The 21,571-nt window shown below is 52.6% G+C and overlaps 2 protein-coding genes and 1 non-coding gene across 7 annotated transcripts in view; 1 reads left to right on the top strand and 2 right to left on the bottom strand.

Annotated features, from left to right (window-relative positions):
* Window positions 1–6,159, bottom strand: part of ECE2 (endothelin converting enzyme 2) — a 30,595-nt gene extending 24,436 nt beyond the window's left edge. For 3 of the 4 annotated variants that reach the window (XM_013982250.2, XM_013982252.2, XM_013982249.2), the window contains exons 1-2: window positions 5,910–6,158; window positions 457–740 (exon numbers count right to left, since the gene is read on the bottom strand). In XM_013982250.2, the coding sequence (XP_013837704.1) occupies window positions 457–740; window positions 5,910–6,105 (480 nt within the window). In that variant the 5' untranslated portion in view covers window positions 6,106–6,158. Of the gene's footprint in view, window positions 1–456; window positions 741–5,909 lie in introns of all 4 variants that reach the window. The other variant, XM_003358718.4, reaches the window with a different exon arrangement.
* On the top strand, window positions 6,310–13,043 carry ALG3 (ALG3, alpha-1,3- mannosyltransferase). 2 transcript variants are annotated; one of them, XM_005670035.3, is made up of 10 exons: window positions 6,310–6,542; window positions 6,714–7,050; window positions 9,406–9,505; window positions 9,604–9,751; window positions 9,861–10,021; window positions 10,488–10,608; window positions 11,254–11,459; window positions 11,615–11,691; window positions 12,510–12,654; window positions 12,795–13,043. In XM_005670035.3, exons 1-10 carry the CDS (start codon window positions 6,498–6,500, stop codon window positions 12,955–12,957), a joined length of 1,503 nt encoding a protein of 500 aa, XP_005670092.2. In that variant the 5' UTR covers window positions 6,310–6,497; the 3' UTR covers window positions 12,958–13,043. The 2 variants fall into 2 exon arrangements, with proteins under 2 accessions (XP_005670092.2, XP_003358760.1); XM_003358712.4 differs by lacking the exon at window positions 6,310–6,542 and having other exon boundaries at window positions 6,840–7,087.
* Window positions 13,938–14,045, bottom strand: MIR1224 (microRNA 1224). Its single transcript, NR_049179.1, has one exon. It is a non-coding gene; the product is annotated as a microRNA 1224 (primary transcript).

The raw sequence follows: 21,571 nt of genomic DNA, 5'->3' as shown, positions 1-21,571 counted from the left end.
TTGCTCCAGATGCCTTCCCAGTGTAATCTCAGGTACTACCCTACATCCAGTAGCTCAGGGCTTTCCATGGCAAAAGAGTGAGGCTCCTTCTCTGCCCTTGGTTGTTCCGTGGGGGTAGGGATATTTTAGACAGGTAGGAGCATGGAAGTGATGTCAGGTGCAGGGGCAGGGGGCACTGCTTTCCTGTCAACTGCTCATCCTCTCTAGCTGGAACCTGTCTGCTACCTCATCTCTGTGGCAACCCAGTAGTCAAACATCAGCCTGGCCACTCCAGCCCCCTATGATCTCGACCCAGCCTAACCCCTCCGTTCTTCCAGGTAACCACTGTACTAAAGGTGACCCACTACTTGCTCTAAACCATGCCTCCTTCTGGCTTCTGAGTTCTTCCAGTTTCCCAAAAGCTCAACCCCTCCTCCCCACCTCTTGATCTGCCCTCTTCCCTCATTGCTTCCTCACCTCACTCAGCACCTGGTCCACAGTGTGGACACCTTCAGAGGACACAATCCAGGGATCCTGTTCTCCAGTCAACAGGGCATCCAGCGTGCCCTTCTCAAGCACCACGTTGAAGGACTCACTGGGAAAGCCCAGTGCCCGAACATCCATGGTCTCCCAGCGCAGCTTGGGCACATGGGCATAGCGAGCCCGCATGGCATCCACCACCACTGACGAGTAGTCCACACTGGTCACATCAGGGAAGCCCCCAAGGAACAGCTCATAACTCAGGGCACTGTTCCCACAGCCTGGGTGAGAAGGAGTAGGTGACAAAAGGGCTAGGTTAGCTTTGGTTCTCACCTCCCCAATTATGCATTCACTCTTGGCCCATTTTCTCTCAGCCCAAACCTTCCAGTACTGAAGGAACAGCATGGTACAAGAGCAGGAGCCTTAGAGTCATACAGACCTGGGCACACATCCTGGCTCCATCATTCCTAGCTGTGTGGACTCAGGCAAGTTGTTACATACCAGGAATTTGGATTTCCTAGTCAGAAAAATGAAGATAACAATACCTAGCTGACATGTAGGATATGATGCACTAACCAAAAACTAAATCAGGTGGAGAGTAGCTGAAGGAGCTCTGCACTTAGGAGTTCAAAGATCTGGGATCTGGGAGTTCCCTTCGTGGCTCAGCAGTTAACGAACCTGACTAGGATTCATGAGGATGCGGGTTCGATACCTGGCCTCACTCAGTGAATTAAGGATCCGGTGTTGCCATGAGCTGTGGTGTAGGTTGCAGACGCGGCTCAGATCCCGTGTTGCTGTTGCTGTGGCTGTGATGTAGGCCAGCAGCTGTAGCTCTGATTTGACCCCTAGCCTGGGAACTTCCATATGAGGCTGGAAAAAAAAAAAAAAAAGACAAAGATCTGGGTTCTGATAGCCTTAGTCATACAGCCATGGAAAGTTATTCAACTCTCAGCCTCAGTTTCCTCAAACTCAAAATGGGGATAATACTGGCACCATTAGAGCCATAATATTATTAACAAATGGATAATATTAGTATTATCCCAATGCCTAACTTCTTAGGGATCCTCGACTATATCAGCCTGGGGAAGACCTCGCATTAGGTGTTATTACCTTACTTTGGTTTCCAAGGCAGAATTAACAAGTTAAGGGGAAATTATTTGGGGACTCCCAGTGGAGATGATTCCTTGTTATTCCTTTACGTATAATTGAGCACTACATACTGGGTTCTGCTGATGAATAAAGAGTCCCTGCCCTCAAGGAGCTCATGCTCTGGTGAGAGGAACAGATGTGTAATCAGGCAACTGCCACATAAGGCAATGAGTGTTTCAATAGGGGCAGGCTGTAAGATCACATAGGATAGTCCCTGTCCCCGCCTTAGGTGGCTCAGCCAACAGGTTCACGGGAACTGACAACTCACCAGAGTCTTGAAGACTCCTAACACTCTGGTGGGAAGTGCCTGGAAAGCAGTCCCAAAGGAGTGGAGATTAGAGGAGTGGATATGGACATACTGTCCAGTGGGCATGGCTTCCTTCAAAGGTCTGTTGGCCTTTTCCAGGTCAGCATCAGCCGGAGGACAGTTCTGGAGGACAGTTCCTGGTGGTCTCACATGGGGATCCCCAGCTCTTGGGATTTAGATTGCCTTTAATCCCCATTTGCCTCCCTAAGAGGATCACAGATTTAGCTGTAGGGATAGCCCTAATCTAGCAAACAGAGCTTGACACCTGGATAGGGTACCTAGAGGCTGCCCCTTCTTGTGTTCCTCCTCAGGACCTGGAGCTCAGGAAGAGTACTATCTTGCCTGGGAGAATTCAATGTGTGCTTCCCAACAGTGGAACCACAAAAGGCTCTGGGATGAGAGGTGAGGATGGCTGAAGAGGAAACCCTAACTTAGTGCAGGCTGAAATCCCACTGGGTTTTCTGGACCCACAGTTCCTTCACCACCCAACCTAACCTCATGTGTCTGCAGAGCTCTGCCTAATTGTGGACAACCCCAATTTCCTTTCCTTGTTTCCTTTGGTAGGAATGGCATCTTCCAAGACAACTTTATTAAAGATAAAGAGAAAATCAGACTTGACCACAGAGCCAAGTTATGTCTACAAAGCAGTGATTTCTGACTCTGCTGCCTCAGTGGTTTGGGGCTACCAACTAAGATGAGCCTAGGAAAGGTCACTTCTTCCCTAGGTCCACTCTTAGGGAAGCAGGGCCCTGGAAAATTGAACCAGATCCAAGAACCCATCATATGTGAGTCCAGAGCTAGGTGGATGCTATCTCAGCACCAAGAGATTGAGGTGTAAGCTAGACTACCAATTCGCTAATTTATATCAGGAAAAATAGCCATCATGGGGTCTGGACAGCCAATCCTCTGGTCAGTCACTTCTGTCTCTAAAGGAAATACATATTGAAACCAAATTATAATTGCAAGGTTCTACAGAGTATGGAGTCAAGAAAGAAGAGAGAACCAGAGAATTATGACAACAAAGCTGGAACAGCCGCATGCATTTATCTACCAGGAGGAATCTACCCATAGGGACCAGACGCACAGGTCCTCAGGCAGGGCACTCTTTCTCTGAGCAGTCCTGAAGAAAGTGCCTCTCTGACTCCCATCTTCAATAATAAAAATGATAGCTAACAGTTGTTGAACACTGGGTCCTATGCTAAGTAGTTTATAAGGATGTCTCAAGTTTTGTTTTTTGGTTTTTTTGGCGGTGCCCACAGCATGCCGAAGTTCTGGGCCAGGAATTGAACCTGTGCCATGGCAGTGACCTGGGCCACAGCAGTGAAAATGCCAGATCCTTAACCACTAAGGAACTCCTCTCAGGTTATTTATTTATTTATTTTAAATGGCCGAAACCACAGCATATGGAAGTTCCCAGGCCAGGGGTTGAATCCAAACCACAGCTGTGACCTATGCCCTAGCTGTAGCAACTCTGGATTCTACAACCCACTGTTACGGGCTGGGGACTGAACCCATGCCTCCACAGAGACCCAAGTCACTGCAGTCAGGTTCTTAACCCACCGTGCCCCAGTGGGAACTCCAAGTTACTTCTGAAGTAGTTTCATGCAGAAGATACTATTATAACAACCATTGCCATTTTCTAGTTGTGACAGAAAATGTATAGCCTGCAAAGCCTAAAATACTTACTATTTAGCCTTTTTCAGAGAAAAATTACTGACCTCTAACCTAGACTAAGTCTCATAATATTTATTACTAACGTGGATAAGATTAGTCGGGGGTTTTCATGAGGATTAAGTAAGTTAGAAAGGGCCCACCACATTCCCTAGCACCTACCAGGTGTTTAATTAGTTTGTTCAGGTGTAATGCAACATAAGATGCTCCCAAGCTGTGGGTCCTGTTGTTAGATCTTGGGAATCCCACCTGGAAAGTTTTCCTTTTTGATTTTTAGACATTTCTCTCCTCTATCTAGAAAAGGATACTTCCCAGCCAGACAGATTTTTAAGGCAGTGTTACCCTGCCAATTATTGGCATGAGAATCAGCCTACAGGCTTGTTCAAAATACAGACCCGTGGGTAATACCTTAGACCATTCTTGGAATTAGAAAGTCCAGTGGGGTCCATTTTTCCAGGTTATTCTGATGCACACTAAAACTTGAAAAACAGAGATCCATGGTAAATCTAAGAATAAATGCTATGGTTGAAAACCACAAAATTCAAGAGTTTTTACCTCTGGGGTGACAGGGCTTGAGGGACTACACAGAAAAAACCTTGAATATGCAAGGCATTTAATTTTGCCAGGAATTTTTGTAGGAGTCTTTCATACTCATTCAATCAGCTAAAAAGCCTGATAAATAAGTATATACTCTTTTTTTTCCTAAAAGCTGAGAAAATTGAGACAGAAATTTACTTTGTCAAGGATTCCACAGCTAAGAGTCTATGATTTTTTTTTTTTTTAATTTCTTTTTAGGGCCATGCCTGAAGCATATGGAAGTTCCCAGGCTAGGGGTTGAATTGGAGCTGCAGCTGCCGGCCTACAGCACAGCCAGATCTGATCAGCATCTGCACTTATGCTACAGCTTGTGGCAACACTGTCCTTAACCCACTGAACGAGGGATCAAACCGGCATCCTCTGGAGTTCCCGTCGTGGCTCAGTGGTTAACGAATCTGAGTGGGAACCATGAGGTTGTGGGTTCAATCTCTGGCCTTGCTCAGTGGGTTAATGATCCGGTGTTGCCGTGAGCTGTGGTGTAGGTTGCAGACATGGCTCAGATCCCGAGTTGCTGTGGCTGTTGCGTAGGCCAGTAGCTACAGCTCTGATTAGACCCCTAGTCTGGGAATCTCCATACGCCGCGGGAGAGGCCCTAGAAAAGGCAAAAAGACACACAAAAAAACAAAACCAAAACCTGCATCTTCATGGATATTAGTCAGGTTCTCAACCCACTGAGCCACAATGGGAACTCTTTTTAAGATTCTATGATTTTGCCATTATTCTGCAGCTAAGATTACATGTTCCAAGATCCCAACATAATTAGCTGCCTCCAGCATCCAAGTTCTTAAGCACTAGATTATACTTCCTTTCTAGTCCTAGAAATGTTCTATTTCTCAAACCAAGTAGGCTATACACACACATTCGAGTTATTATTTATACCTTACATATATAATGTATTATAAATGTCTCATATATGGGAAATATTTCACTTAAACATATACATGCTTTTAAAAACACCAAAATAAAAACTATAATTAGAAGGAAATCTGTTGCTTAATCAAATTTCACTGGAGTCCCCAAGGCTGGAAGAGTAAGAGAACCCCAGTATGGGCAAGTGGACCTCTCAGAGCCCCACCTTACAACCCATTATTTGTTCCTTTGGAAAAAATCACACCATCCTCCGCAGCAATCTCCCCTCAGAGAGTGCTGCCCCTGTCCTCACTGCACACCGCAGGGCGGAGTGGGGGGCGGAGAATGGGGCATATGGATGCATAGGACCAGGTTTGTTAGAGTTTAGAGTGAAAAGATCAGTCTCTGAGTGACGATGGCTCCCGGTGCCCAGCCGGGCAAACATAAAAAGCGCTAGGCATTGCGCTCGAGGTACCTGCACGTGCCCTACCCGACTTGAATTCCCAGTTCCATTTCTGGAAGTGAACCCAAGGCTCAGAACAGGTTCACGATTCGTCCTGTCTTACAGTCAGCTAGCGCTGGGAATTGAAGTAAGTCCCCTGAGCTCTCTTAGTGCTCGAGGCTGCCTCCCTAGGGGCCGGAACCGAGTTATGGGTCACCTACCCACTTACTACATTCAGACTCAGACTTTCTACGGGGGAGGGGGTGGCGGTCCCCGGACTAAGAATCTCTTGGCACCTGTTTGCCCTGGCAACTACTGCAGAGATTCTGAAGGTTCTGGGTCTTCACTTCTGACTAGGGCGTCCTCTCAGAGGGGCAGGCAGAAGCGAGGAGCAGGAACAGTCCCCTTGGGCTGGGCAGTCCCGAGACTACCCACCTAACACAAGGATACGGTCCTCGGGCCGCAGCTCCGGCTCTAGGAGGTCACGGAAGGAGGAGAAGTCCCCGAACCACTCGTAGGGGGCAGAGTCGGCAGCGCCTTGGTAGCGCTGGTCCCAGTACTGGACTTCGCGGTACCCGCTGTTCTTTTCTGGTAACTCCGGCAGGGGCGTGGAGGCCCTTGGAGAGGCCATGCTTGCCGCTTCTGGGTTCGCAGGGCTGCAGGTTCTCACATCTGGGCGGGGCTTGGCGCTCCTATGTAACCAATCGGAATGGTGGCATGTAGGAGGCGTGGCCTTTACGTCTCCGCCCAGCACCAGCAATTGCTCAACATAAACACGTGGAACTTCCGTTCTCTGTTAAGTGCGCTGGGAAGAATCCTCCGGATGGGGGAGTCATATCGTCCAGACCCTGAGTCCTCCGGCAGCATTGCTAACTTCTGAGCCACAGTCCTGGTGTCGCACTCACTCGGGCTCGTCACTCCCCTTCTCATACTTTGTTTGATTGGCTCCTCCCATTAAGAAGTCTGAAAATTAATGAGGAATTTATTTCTTCCCAGTATTGAGCACCCAGAGAACTCTGAGGGATGGCGGGAGTAGCACAGGTCTTATCCTCCAGGAAAGACTGGCATGTACGCTGATATTAACGACACAGGCTAAGTGTTATACTGGGCCGGGGAGATGGAGGGGAGAGACAGGGCACAGACAAGAATGTTCCTTTCCGGGCAAACTTCGATCCACATTAGCCCCTGTGGGTCCAGGGTTAAGTATGTACTGAGGAGTGACATTATTTCTACTTGTAGAGTGTGCACTCCATAGGGGAGACAGATATAGAAGAAGTGAATTTTGGAGTAAATAAGGACTCTGACAACTCCAGCCTACGCTCAGTCCGTTGGGACATGCAGCGCGGGAAGCGGAACCCAAATACCCAAGGATCGGGCTTCCGAGGTAGCGGGCCCACAGGAGCGGTGCACCATCAAGATGGCGGCGAGCCTGCGGAAACGCGGCCGGGCAGGTCCCGCAGCCCTGGCGGCGGGACAGTGCGGGCAATGGCTGCGGCGCGCCTGGCAAGAGCGGCGCCTACTACTGCTGGAGCCACGCTACACGCTGCTGGTGGCCGCCTGCCTCTGCTTGGCGGAGGTGGGCATCACCTTCTGGGTCATTCACAGGGTGGCATGTGAGTGCGCCGAGGGGGAGGGGAGGGTAGGGAAGGGGACCGAACCCCCGACCCAAACTGGGACCTAGATTTAGAGCTCTTAGACCCCTCATCCACTCAATCTTCAATGCAGGCCTTTATTTTTTACCCCAGTAAAAACTAAAGATTGCTCCACTGAAAACGAAACCTGATCTTAATCCCTTCCAGAAAATTTGGGTCCAATTTAATGTACTGCTGCTGCTGCTTGTCTCTGTGAATTTGGACCCGTCACTTCTCTTGCTGTGTCTCAAGCTTCTCATCTGTTCAGTTCTGAGGTCTCGAACTCTCTTCTTAGCGATAGCGTTTTGTGATCGCTTGAGTCATTTGGCATTATTGGTGGCTGCTTTCCAGGCTGAAAACATTGGACTTAAAGCTTTCTTGCTTAAGATAGTTAATTCAGTACATATTTGTTGAGTGTTTATTATATGGCTAACACTATGCTAGGTGCCAAGAGTATAGTTCGAAAAAGATAGACACATTTTTTGGTTGTGTAGGCCTGGACAGAGATGTATTAGTATAAAATTACAATGCTGTCATATTCATCATGATAGTAAGACAGTGCTATAAAGGACACAAGAGGGCACTTAAGCCAGGCCTTGAGGAGTCAGAGAAGGCTTCCTAGAGTCTTCCTTGAAACATAAGAGCTAGTTAGTTGAAGAAGAGAAAAGGAGGGGGGAAGAGAGAATCCTGTATCAAAAATCTTCAATTGAAAGAGAAAGTTGGAGTTCTGTGCTGGCGCAGCAGCAACGAACTGGACTAGTATCCATGAGGATGTGGGTTTGATCCCTGGCCTTGCTCAGTAGGTTGAGGATCTGGAACGCTGAGGGCTGTGGTGTAGATCCAAGTTTCGACTTGTTATCTGGCATTGCCGTGGCTGTGGTCAGTACCTGTAGCTCCAATTCAACCGCTAGCCTGGGAACTTCCATATGTTTTGGGTGCGGCCCAAAAAAAACAGAAAGGGGGGGAAAGTCTACTTTGTTTGAGGAACTGAAAAAATTTTTTTAGAGCTGGAATGTAAAATCAAGTAAGAGTAGTACAGACAGATAAGACTGCAAAAGTTGAGGCCAGATCATGTAGGAATCTGTAAGCCCATGTTAAGGAGATAGATAGCAAGATGGCTGAGAATTTAGGACTCCATGAGTTTCAGTCTCAAGTCTACCCATCCTAGCTCACTGATCTTGAGCTAGTCACTTAACCTCATAAATTCATAATTTCCTCTTCTAAAAATGGGAATAATAAAATTTGGTCTTGGGGTTTCCGCTGTGGTGCAACAGGATCGGTGGCATCTTGGGAGTGCTGAGTCAAAGGTTTGATATCCTGCCCTGCACAGTGGGTTGAGGATCCAGGGTTGCTGCAGCTTCGGCTTGGGTCATGACTGCCACTTGGATCTGATTCTGGGCCCAGGAACTCCATATGCCGTGGGGCGGCCAAAAATGAAAAATAAAATAAGGTTTGGTCTTCATCTTAAGGAATCATTGAAGAGTTTTAAGCAGGGAAACATGATATGGTTTCTATTATAGGACGATCTCTCTGGTTGTGGGGTGGAAAATGTATTGCAGTGGGGTGAAAGTGGAAGCTGGGAGCCTAATTAGGGAGGTTTTTTTTTTTGTTTTTTTTTTGTCTTTTTGCCATTTCTTGGGCCGCTCCCACGGCATATGGAGGTTCCCAGGCTAGGGGTCTAATCAGAGCTGTAGCCGCCGGCCTACGCCAGAGCCACAGCAACTCGGGATCCGAGCCGCGTCTGCAACCAACACCACAGCTCAGGGCAATGCCGGATCGTTAACCCACTGAGCAAGGCCAGGGATCGATCGAACTCGCAACCTCATGGTTCCTAGTCAGATTCATCAACCACTGCGCCACAACAGGAACTCCTAATTAGGGAGCTTTTGCATCACTGAGGCTAGAGATTATGTTAGGCCCAAATTTGAGTGTGTGATAGTAGAAATATTTAGGATGAGGAATAGGCAGGACTTGGTGACTGGGGGTTGCAAATGAAAGAGAAGGAAGTGTCAAAGACGTTTCCCAGGTTTGTGACCTGGGCAGCTGAGAGGTTAATGGTGCCATTCATTGAGCCCAGAAAAAGGAACAGATTTGGAGTGGAAGATTACGAGTTGCATTACAGACATGTTAGAGTTTGACCTGAGAATGTGAATGACATTCACCCAGAGAATGTCAGATAGGCAGTTAAGAGAAGGAGTTGTGATAGAAGTCCTGAGAGTGAGCCAGAACCAGGTGCTTTGATAGCCTGGGGCAGACAAGTTCTGAGCTTGAAGTAACCACACCATGCTGTCCTTTTCCAGATACAGAGATTGACTGGAAGGCCTACATGGCTGAGGTGGAGGGCGTCATCAATGGCACCTATGACTATACTCAACTGCAGGGCGACACTGGACCTCTTGTGTGAGTGGGGATAGGAGGTTCAGCGAGGATGTGAGGGGCTGATTGGATGCTGGGCTGGCTAGCTTCACCCAGATTCACGTTCGTTCTCCTCTTCCCAGGTACCCAGCCGGCTTTGTGTATATCTTTATGGGGCTATACTATGCTACGGGCCGGGGCACTGACATCCGCACGGCCCAGCACATCTTTGCTGTGCTCTACCTGGCCACCTTGCTGCTTGTCTTCTTGATTTACCACCAGACCTGCAAGGTGAGTCCTCACTACCAGGAACAGGGGACCCCAAACTGGAAGGCTGGGGGAATGGGACTGGCTCAGGGTTGGTGAGCTGATCTTGTTCCCCACTGTGCCTACCTCTTAGGTACCTCCCTTCGTCTTTTTCTTCATGTGCTGTGCCTCTTACCGTGTCCACTCCATCTTCGTGCTGCGGCTCTTCAACGACCCAGTGGCCATGGCACTGCTCTTCCTCAGTATCAACCTCCTGCTGGCCCAGCGCTGGGGCTGGGGCTGCTGCTGTTTCAGGTCAACACCCCTCCCTTCTGGCCCCTCTCTCACATTCTGTGTTTCCATCACCTTCTCCCCAGATTTCTGCAGCAGAGGACCTAAGGGAGTGGTCCCGCAGTGTGGGTCAGTTAGAGCCGCACTAGGAGAGTCCAGGATCTATAAAAAGTACCCCCCTCCCCAGGCCCCCAACACACACATATTCCTCCCTTCCTCCATTCCCTCCAGACAGCATCTATTGTTGGGGTTGGTCATTGCATATTCTAAATATTCCACATATATTTGCTCACTCCGTCTGAGTGTCGAGACAAGGTATCGGCTCCCTCCCTCTAGCCTCCTGCCAGGCTGTGCTGAGTGTGAGCTCCCCTGGAGCTTCCTAGCAGGGGAGGGGAGGAGGTGCTATGGTGATAGGGGTGTTGTCCATTTTGGGGCAGGGTACATGGCCCTGGAGCTGACCTCCACTCTTCCTCTCCCTTATCCACTCCAGCCTGGCGGTGTCTGTGAAGATGAACGTGCTACTCTTTGCCCCTGGGTTACTGTTCCTTCTCCTCACACAATTCGGCCTCCGTGGGGCCCTCCCCAAGCTGGGCATCTGTGCTGTCCTTCAGGTATCCCCTCCTTACCCCTCCCCCCCTTTTTTTTGTCTTTTTGTCTTTTTAGGGCCACACCAGCAACATATGGAGGTTCCCAGGCTAGGGGTCTAATAGGAGCTACAGTTGCCAGCCTACATCACAGCTCATGGCAACGCCAGATCCTTAACCCACTGAGCGAGGGCAGGAGATCGAACCCACAATCTCATGGTTCCTAGTCGGATTCATTTACACTGTGCCACGATGGGAACTCCACTTCTTCCCCTTTCTAACGAAGGGGAGGCCCTTCTGTCTGGCCTCCTTTCATCCTTGAGCTTTCCTCAAAGCCAAGAGACAGGGTTGATTCTGGGCTGGGCAGCCACTACCTCTGGGCTTTGGTTTCATTAGCTGTAAAACAAGGGTGTTGAGCTAGAGGGTCTGTGAGGGTCTTTCTAGCCCTGCCTATTTATAACCTGGAGAATTCAAACTTCAAGCACTATCATTACCTGCTTCCTTGACTCCTTTGACCCAAGGCTCTGGCTTTGTGGGTGGGCTGGCTTTCCTACTATTCCTGATGGGAATTAGGAAACCTCTGAGACCTGTACCCTGTTCCCACTCCTTCAGTGATTAACATGAGGCTGAGGGTGAGCCTGGGCAGCTCTGCTGACATCACACCATCCTCAGGTGGTGCTGGGGCTACCCTTCCTGCTGGAGAACCCCATCGGCTACCTGTCCCGCTCGTTTGACCTTGGCCGCCAGTTTCTCTTCCGCTGGACCGTGAACTGGCGTTTCCTCCCCGAAGCGCTTTTCCTGCATCGTGCCTTCCACCTGGCACTTTTGACTGCCCACCTCACCCTGCTGTTGCTCTTTACCCTCTGCAGGTGGCACAGGTGAGAAGGGGGAGCAGTGCCATGGGCAGAGGTGGGGGAAGGCGTGAAGGACTTAGGCCTTTGGGAGATGTTGAGGAGATGCTGAGCTCATGGGGTGAGTTTAGAACCTGGCCCATGATGGGAGCTTGATTAATGTCTCAATGGCTTCTCCCCAGGACAGGGGAAAGTATCCTGTCGCTGCTGAAGGATCCCTCCAAAAGGAAGGTTCCACCCCAACCCCTCACTCCCAATCATATCCTTTAAGTCAATGGGAAGGTAAGTCTTGCTCTCTCTCCAGGTACAGATGGGGTCCTGGTCAGCTAGGCTGGTGACCTGGGGAAGGGAAAAGAAGGTACCAGTAATAGCTACAGGTCACATGTGTAGAGCTCCTACTCTATCAAACACTGCAGAGCACTTTATTCTTTTTTTTTTTTTTAGCTCTTTAGGGCTGTACCGCGGCACATGGAGGTTCCCAGGCTAGGGGTCTAATTGGAGCTGTAGCTGCCGGTCTCCACCATAGCCACAGCAACGCCAGATCCGAGCCTCGTCTGCGACCTACACCACAGCTCACAGCAACACCGGATCCTCAACCCGCTGAGGCCAGGGATTGAACCCAAAACCTCATGGTTCCTAGTCGGATTGTTTCCGCTGCACCACGACGGGAACTCCTACTTTATTCTTTAATTCTAAATGTTACTGAATTAGCATTATGAGTGCCCCCCTGCGCCTGGTGCTGTTCTAGGAGATTTACATGCATTCCTAACATTTAAAGTTCACAAGAGACCCTGAGATAGGGAGATATTTTTATTTTTATTCTTATTTTACACACAGTAAAATTAGGGCGTTAAGAGGTTAAGTCATTTGCTAAGGTCGCATAGCTAGTAAGTGAGACTCATTAGGCCTTACGGTCCTAGGTATTATTGCCTCCACATCAGATTGAGGAACAGGTGTGAAACTTGTCAAAAGTATACATCTCAGAACAGCAGAGCCAAGGGGCTGACCCCAAAACTTTTGCCCCTCTGCTGTGAAACCTCCCTACCCTTTCTGCTCTTGGCCTTGACCACCATATACAGATTGTTTCTACCCTCTTCACCTCCAACTTCATTGGCATCTGCTTCAGCCGGTCGCTTCACTACCAGTTCTACGTCTGGTATTTCCACACACTGCCCTACCTCCTGTGGGCCACGCCTGCACGCTGGCTCACACATCTGCTCAGGTACCAGCTGGGACATCTGGGGAGTGGGAAGGGCTAGGGAGCTCCACCCCCCATGACTGACCCTGAAGGGGCAGGGGGTGAGCTGAAGGGCTGCTGCACTAGAAACTGGACACGACCTGGAGCTTATTTCTCATCTCCAGGTTGCTGGTGCTGGGGCTCATTGAGCTCTCCTGGAACACATACCCATCCACGTCCTGCAGCTCTGCTGCCCTGCACGTGTGCCATGCTGTCATCCTGCTGCAGCTCTGGCTGGGCCCCCAGCCTTTCCCCAAGACCATCCAGCACAGCAAGAAAGCCCACTGAGATCCACCTCTTCCTCTCCAGCCCATTCTCAGGACCCTGGATGGGGATGGACTCTGTACCCTTCCCAATAAACCTTACGAAGTCCACTTCTGTGCAGCCTACGTGGAGGTGCCTGGACCAAGCTGAGAGGGGCAGGTGTGGGGCAGATAAAGAACTCATTTGGGCAGTCCTAAGAGGCACTTTATTGCATAGGATTTGGGGACTGTGGCTCTCTCCCTTTCCACTGCACTGCACAGAGCTCAGAGGGGAAGGGGCATGGGGAGGGAGGAGCAGGAGAGAGCACAGGCAGGCACTTTCTGTGGGGGCAAGAGGATTCTGTGAAGGGGATGAGAAGCAGTGAGAGCAGGCTGTCGCCAGCCTACCCTTCACAGCACCGAGAAGCCAGCCCTGGGTGGCAGTGACTTGAGTTTGTTGGGGGGTGCCAGCCCGAGCAAGGGCACCCCTCACATGTTTGCCGGGCTGTAGCACAGCAGGTGCAGCTGTAGGTTCTGGTCCCAGTGGCGCAGCAGCAGGAAGAGACCACGGGCAGCAGCCTTGAGGTTGGCCAGGTCGAGGCCCTCTGGCAGGTGCTGGGCTCGCAGCCAACAGTCAGCCTTTGCTGCCGCCAGTTCCCACTCCCCAAAGGCAGCCGCACAGCGGTGCTCCAGCCACGCAAGCGCCACGGCAGTGGCCCAAGTCCGACCCCGCAGGTCGGCACCGCCAGGCCCTTCCGCCCCCTCTGAGGCCTCGGTGTCTGAGCCCCGCCCACTGTCCGCCTGGCCTGGACCCTCGGAGCCTGAGCTGGGAGACGGGCTGCAGGAGGCCGTGGCACTGTCACCCTGGCCAACACCGTGCCCTAGAAGTGCCCAGGGAGAGGAGGCCGAAGTGGGGCTGAGGCTGGCGCGATGCGCAGCGAAGGGCGAGGCGCGGCATAGGCGCTCCTGCGAGATGCGCACAGCCGCGCAGAAGGGCGCGTCCAGGCGGAAGGAGCCAGGTGCCTCCTGCAACCGCACCTGAGGAGAGAGGAGGTGGGGGGAGAAGCGAGCTGAGACAGTGCCCTGGCCCTGGCAGCGCCACCCTCCACCTCCCGAGTCCTCACCAAGGGTAGGTAGTCGTGGTCGCTGCCTTCACTGTTGCTGTCACCGGCCTGGCCCGCGTTGGGGCTGCAGAGTCTATGGCTGTCTGGACCTCGGGGCTTCCGACGGCTCAGGCTGAGTCGAGATGGAGGCTGGGGGTTCAGGCGATGAGGCCCTCCGGTGGGGGCTGCGTGGCCCCCCAAAGCAGAATTGGAGTTGCCTATTTGGTCCAGGTCCCAGCCGCCTGCCAGAGAGCCTCCCTGAAGTTCGGCACTAGAGCCATTCAGTGCCAGGGGTGGTCCCTAAGCCAGGTTGCTCCCTATCGTTTCCCTGGATTTGAGTATTACCTTTAGAGTGGACGATTGTGGGCAGAGGAGCAGCATTTGGATGGCCCTGAGAAGCAGGAGGGGTGCCTGGGGGCTCTGCTGGCTCTGCAGGGGCACAGAGACGGGGTCAGGTGTGTCTGGAAGGGTGGCCAATGAGGTGAGAACCAGCCCCTGGAATGGACCTTACCTGAGCTCCGCACCTGCAGGGCTGATGGCAAGATCTCCCTAGTGGTAGCATCCACAGCTACAGGGTAGGTGAAGCAGGAGGGGGCAAAGCTGACCTTGCTTGTCTGAAGGGCTCGAAGCCAGGACCTCCGGGCATGGCCTGTGAAACCAAGGAGCAGCATGCTGAACAGGAGGCATGCATTCCCACCACCCACCCTCTACTCTACAGAGGGTTTTACGGCAAAAAATATCACTGCTCCCCTAGCTTCTCCCTCTGTCCACTTTTGAATAGAGTGCAGTTCCTTGCTGGGGCCAGCTCACCTCCCCAGCTCTGATGAGAAATGTTAGGCTGAACCCTCAATTACCTTGTAACAAGGCTAGGCCCCCTGGCCACCCATGAATTCAACATCCTGTATGCAAACGAAGAAAGCATTGACTGCAGTGCCTTTTCCATCCATTCATTTCAGCACTGGCCAATAGAACTTTATGCCATGATGGATGTGTTCTGTATCTGCACGATCCAATATGGTAGCCACTACTCACATGTGACTTAAGCACCTGATGTGTACTAGTGCAACTGAAGAACTAACATTTTAACTTTATTTCATTTTAATAATCTTTGCTTTTTTTTTTTTTCAGGGCTGCACCTGTGGCATATGGAAGTGCTTGGGCTAGGGGTCAAATCAGAGCAGCATCTGCAACCTTGTGGCAACGCCAGATTCTTAACCCACTGAACAAGGCCAGAGATCAAACCCATATCTTCATGGATACTAGTCAGGTTCTTAACCCACTAAGCCCCAATGGGAACTCCTCGTTTTAATAATCTTAATGACAGATTTGTTTTTATGTTATGGGCACTGTGAATCATTGCAAGATGACGTTCCCTCTCTGATGACTACTAGGAAGCTTGCCAACTTGGGGTCCCATGCTTGCAAGGGCACATAACCTCATGTGTATGTCTTTGATATAACCTCATTCTCTGCTTCCTTCGATTATCCCCTTTTTTCCCATCGCTCTGCTTAATTTTTTTTTCTTGTCAATGTGAGTGAGCTGCCTCATCCTTTGTGAGCAAGGTGAGGTAAAGAAAGTGATCACATAGACCTGTGTCTCTGCCACTCTCTGCCCCTTGACCCCTGACTGGGCCCACCAGCAACTCACCCCGGTCAGCCATGGTCTCGCCCCCTCCCCGGAGAGCCAGCTGCTCATTGTCCCGGACCACGGAAGCTGCTGTCAGTCGATGGAGTGCTTGATCCCAAGCATTTTCTCTTTCAGGGGGTGACGGAGGCAGTGTGCCAATATCCCCAGGACCCCATAATGTCTCCAGCCCAATGCCCACCTCCCAGCACATAGGCTGCTCCCCACACAGGGCCCGGATCACCACATGGCAGCGTGGAGCCTGGGGAGGCGGCGGTATTGCCGGAGGGGCCAACTCCCCATTGGGAGGAACAGCCGTGAATAAGAAGGGTGGATCCATCAGCATGTCCCAGTCCATGGGGGCTGGGGAGAGCAGGTTTCCTGGGGAGAGACAATGGTAGGGACAGGGACAGTGTGGCGCCTGGGGCTCCGCCTCCCCAAGGCCTCCTCAGTATCAGAAGCCAGCTCCCCATCCAACCCTTACCTGAGTCATCCAGGCCCTGTCCCAGCTGCCGCCCTGGCTCAGGGCCTGGCCCATCTGGTGCTACACCCAGAGAGGGGTGGCGGGGGTGGCCAGGGGCTGGATTCACCCGGCCTGGTGGAGACGAGAGACTTCGGCCAGCCAGAGCCACTCTGTGTCGACGGCCTAGCACCTCAGCACTCAAGGCCCCAGTCTGCACACGAGAAGTGGGGTTCGCTGGCCAAGGAATGCAGAGCCCCTGGCCATCAGACATACACACACAACTGGCCACATGCCCCTTTGTCTGAGCCCCAGGATGACTGCTCACCACCATTAAGAGGAGGTCAGGCTCCTATGGCCCCTGGCCACCTTCCCAGTGTCATCTCTCTCCATGCCCTATTTCTCACTCATCTGTTTTTTTTTTTCCTGGCCGCACTTGTGGCACATGAAAGCTCCCAGGCCAGGGGCTGAACCCGTGCCACAGCAGCAACCTGAGCTGCTGCCATGACAACACCAGATCCCCAACCTGCTGAGCCACAAGAGAACTCATCTCTGTTTTTATCATGTCTTCTCCCATGTTACCAGGCAAACGTCTTTATTCTTCCAGAGATGGCTCTTGCTCTCCCTACTCCCTCAGACAGGGTTAGTCACCTCAACGCTGAACTCCCATAACACCATGTCCCTGTGCCCATCAATGTATGTTGCATGGTATCGTGATTATAGATTTGCCCATCTCACCCTCCCTCCTTTCCTTCCTTCCTTCCTCTTTCTTTCTCTCTTTCCCTCCCTCCTTTCTTCCTTTCTTTTCTTTTTCTTCCTTTTTCTTTCTTCCTTTCTCCCTTCCTTCCCTCCTTCCTTTTCTTTCCTTCTTTCTTCTTTCCTTCCTTTCTTTTCTTTCCTTCTTTCTTTCTTTCCACAGTGTGCAGCAGCCTGATGTGGGATCTCAGTTCCCAGACAGCAATCGAACCCAGGCCACAGCAGTGAAAGCACCAAATGCTAACCACTATGAAATCAGGGAACTCTCCATATATTTTTTAAAACTATACTTACTAGTAACCATTGCATAATTTACGGCATGTAGCAGGTGGCCAATAAACATTTGCTAGATACATAGTAGGTGGATGTGGACTAAATCTCACCTTGACTGTTGCCAGTGGGGGTGGAGGCAGGGGGCAGGAGCGGGAGCCTGCAGGTTCTCCCCAGGCCAGGCTGCGGCAACCCTGCTGAGAAGGGGGGTCCAGGGGAGCACTGCCTTCAGGCGAACCAGGGCCCTGGGAGATGGGGGACTCACTGCTGCCTGTGGAACCTGGGCCTGGCTCTGGGCTGGCAGAGCAGTGGGTCAGCACATATTGCTCCCGGATGTATGAGGACTGGAAGATGCGGCGCCATATGGCTGTGTCAGAGGACGGGTTAGGTCCAGGGTCCGTGACTGGGTCTGTCAGAGCATCAGTACCTATTGGGAGGTAGGAGAACAGATCCCAGCCCTGGCCTCTCCCACTGCCCACTCCTCCTCCAACACACACACCTGGACACTCACTCCGCTCTGAGTCCCCAGCAGCCCATGGGTTGGACATCTCTGCCGACACAGTGCCTGTTCCCAGTGGCTCCGAGGTGCCGGTGGGCTCAGTGCCAGGGCTGGTGGCAGATGGTGCTTCCTCTGGAGATGGGAACACGGAGCCGCCCAGGCTCTGCCAGCCAGGCTCTTGGCCCTGGAGAGGCATAGACATTGGAAAAAAACTGATTGTGGTTATACACTACCTCTTTCCAAACAAGATTTAAGATGGCTCATGAAAGAGGCAATAAAGTTAATAAACCAGAAATGAAAGCCCAGTACAAAGGAAGGAGGAAGCATACGTGCTGACAATGGGGTTACTAGAGCCACTATGGCTGAGCCTCAGGTTTGGCCTTGAGCTTCCTGGCAGCCAGGCAAAAAGGCAGTCTCTTATACAGCTCTCCTGATCAAAAAGGAGGAAGCGAGTTTGGTTCTTCTAGAGATAAAACTTTTCATAATAAAAATTATAATCATTTCTCTAACTCCTACCAAGAGTGCACATGTTATGACCTCTAATTACAACCCTGTGAAAAAAATCAGTACCAGGAGATGGGCTTAGAGAGGTTAAGTGACTTGCCCTCAAATGGCTAGTACACAGCAGAATGGGGACCTGAGATTTCATCTAGATGATGCTCCGTCTGCCCCTGAATGTTACAAGAAATTATCTGGATGGTGCTTTTTGTAGGGTGTTGTGTGAAGTAATAAGCAAGTTTTGACAAAAACCTGGCAGCAAATGCTGGCGCTCTTCTCTGTGGCTGTGCATTTAGTGACCAAGGGCAGCACATGAGAGGGGCAGGCTGCGGTCACCTTAGGGGGGCCCAGCGCGGCCTCTGGGGAGGTCTGGGGGTGGTAGGAGGAGAGTTCAGCAGAGCAAGCCACAGGGACTAGGAAACGGTTTTGAGGAGATGAGGGGCTTCAGTCACCCCAGGCCCAGCTCCTGCACCCCAGCCCAGGCCTACCCCTGGGGGGCAGGACCGGAAGCCGTCCACCCTGAAGAGTGAGCAGTAACCAAGCAGCTGGTCCCCAGGATAGAGCGCTGGGATCTCCCGGGGCGTCAGCAGTGCCTCCACCGCATCGGGCACAAACCAGTCCACGGAGATGTCGCTCAACGCAGGCTCCAGTGCCTTCCGCAGAGCCTGCACCAGCTAGGAGGAGTGGCCAGGTGGTGGCCAGGGGAGAGAAAGAGGGGTCACACAGCCGACATAGTGGGAGGGCTGCTCTCCCACAGATGCCATCCATCCAGCCCCGGGCTGAGGGGAGCGGGGTCAGGCGAGGGTCAGGGAAAGGCAGGGGCTGGGAACAAGCAAGGGCACTGAGGGTTTGGTCCTCAGGGCTTGGTGGGGCTTCTTGGCCTGAGCCGTGCCGTGTGGATGAGGCAAGACTTTTCAAGGCTATGGCTCAGTACCAGGACAAAACCAAGAACAAGATTTGGGGAATTGGCAGAGGCTGTGACCCCCACACCTTTGGCCTCCTGCGGCACCCCACAGCAGAGTGCCTGGAGACCCTAGGACCAGACCAGGTTCTGTTTCAGACTCAGTGCAACTTGGGAGGTGGACTTTGAGGAACAGGGGACAGGGCCCGGGCTCCAGCTCACCATGGGCTGCAGCCTTTCCCCAGGCCTCAGGAAGTAGGCCTGGCCCCTGCTGAGGGCAGACAGACCCTGGATCAGCTGGCGGCAGGCAGGCCCGAGCCCAAAGGAAAAGCACCTGATGAGAGAAGGGGAGCAGCTGTGACCTCCGGGAACCTCTTTGGGGGGCTATCTCAGGAGCCTGGCTCTGCCCACTCCATCCTACCTGGCTGCCCCCCTGTGCCACCTCATGAGCTCCAGGGTTTGGTGGGTAACAGTGGCCACAGGTGAGGCAGCAGTGAGCAGGAACAGCTGCCGAGGGTGGGCCTTGTGCTGGGGCTGCCCCAGGGCCCAGTCCAGCGCAGCCCGCACGTCCGGCGGGCCACCCGCAAACTGCAGCATCTCAATGCTCTCACAGATCAGCTGCACGGTGTCCTGGAGGAAAAAGGCACAGGGTGGGCCACGCTGGGCTGAAACACCTCTACTAGGCCCCCACATCCCAGGGCCACACTCACATCACTGCAAGGCCGGCTCTCTGGGAAGAGGGGCTGCACCGACGTGCCAAACATGGCCAGGTTGATGAGTGTCTGGGGCGGGAGCGACTTCACAGCCAAAATGATGGCATCCTGGGGAGGGCCAGTGAGGGCAGGGTGAGGCGGGCCCAGGGGCACAGGCAGAGAACAGGAGACACCAGGTTGCCCGCCTTCTCCAGGCCGCGTGTAAAAGGAGGAGTCAGATGAGGTCATCTGGGAGAGGCCCTGTGTGTGGGACTGTGCATGAAGACTCTGAGAGACCCTGGAGTGTGAGGGAGACTCTGAGTTTGTGTGAGAGACGTTCATGTTTGTGACCCTGGAAGTGCATGTGAATTCTTGGGTTTGGGATTTGATGTGGCTGAACGTAACTATATATGAGAGAGGCTCTTGGAATCTGGGAGGAGCGCACGTATGTGTGAGTATGAGAATGAGAGAGGGGCTGCCCCCAGCCCATCCCGGACCTACCGCCCCACCCAACCCCAGGCCTGCCCACACCATGCCCCACAGGCCTTGTGTGCCACACTGCTGCCATCCAACAGGACGAGGAACTCCCGCGTAGCTGTGCCCAGGTGTCCAGGCTTGGAGCTCAAGTCCGGGCAGAAGCTCAGCACCAGCACGGGGTTCAGCAGGATGTCCTTGTGGAAGCGTCGCTGCAGGAACCACACCTGAGCACGGGAGCCCTGACTTATCCTGGGCCAGGCTTAGTACAGCACTGACCTGGGCTGGCAGCAGGACCTTGCCCTGAGGCCTTTTTCAATCCAATCCACCTAGAGGGGCCACCCTTCTGCAGTCATCTGAATAAAGGTAAGCGCGCGGTGGCAAGTGGCTGTCCTCTGCCCATGTCAGTCCCAGCCCCCATCCTTTGAGACATCCCAGGGAGATTTTCTGGGCCCTCCTGTGACAATACTCATCAGCCCTCTGGCATGGTGGTAGCAGCTCCTCCTGCTGAGAGCAAAGGCCCCCTGCCCATCTCCACATAAGCCTGCTCACTTGTTCCTCATGCACTAATGCTGCCAGCAGTGAGGCCAGAGGCCAGGCCGGGACCCTCAGGCAGCCATACCTGTCGGTCCCCATCACTATCCCTTCGCTGCAGCCTCTGAAAATCCCGGCGGGCCCTCACCTGGGCCTCATATTCTGCTGAGCTCAGGCTGCCGGCCTCCAGCATCAGGTGTGGCTGGTGGGGCTCTGGGAGGGAGGGGACATAGCTCTGTCAGAGGCACCCCTGTCTCTAGATTCCCAACGGCTCAGTCCCACTGTCCTGGGGGAACCTTGTAGGTCCGGCCTCCTTGCACCCCCAGGCCCACCCTCACAAACGACTCAGTCCATCTGGCTTGGGGCCCAAGAATCTATACTCCAAAAATGCTACCCAGATGATCCTGAAGCAGGTCAGAGCTGGCCCCTTGTGTGCCCCAGTCTCTCACCACTGGGGTGCAGGAGGATCTCCAAGGCCCGGTCACAGCGGTGGCCCTCCGCCAGTGTGACACAGATGGTGGCTGCAGAGCTGGCGTGAGGGGGGGCATCTGCCCGCAGAGCATGAGAGGGGCTCTCCAGGCCTGAGGGACAGAGAGACAGGGAGAGGGGATGATTGCCCCCTCCCAGCCAGGACTAAGAACACAAATATCAACTTCCCAGACAAAGTGGTGGGGGCCAGAGTCATGACCGATTCAGCTCAGCTCTCAGAGTCCCACCTACAAGGTAGACAAAGGGGGATCTGCCTGCTTTCACGGACTGGGAGGTAAATTCCCGTGCGTATTCCCAGTTGGCCAAAGAGTTTTATGTCAACCAGCTACTGATTTAACAACCTCCTCCAGCTCTTGTGCAA

Source organism: Sus scrofa, chromosome 13, assembly GCF_000003025.6.
Source record: "Sus scrofa isolate TJ Tabasco breed Duroc chromosome 13, Sscrofa11.1, whole genome shotgun sequence".
NCBI lineage: Eukaryota > Metazoa > Chordata > Mammalia > Artiodactyla > Suidae > Sus > Sus scrofa.
The sequence above is the reverse complement of the archived record's forward strand: the minus strand, read 5'-3'. Positions and strand labels throughout refer to the sequence as shown.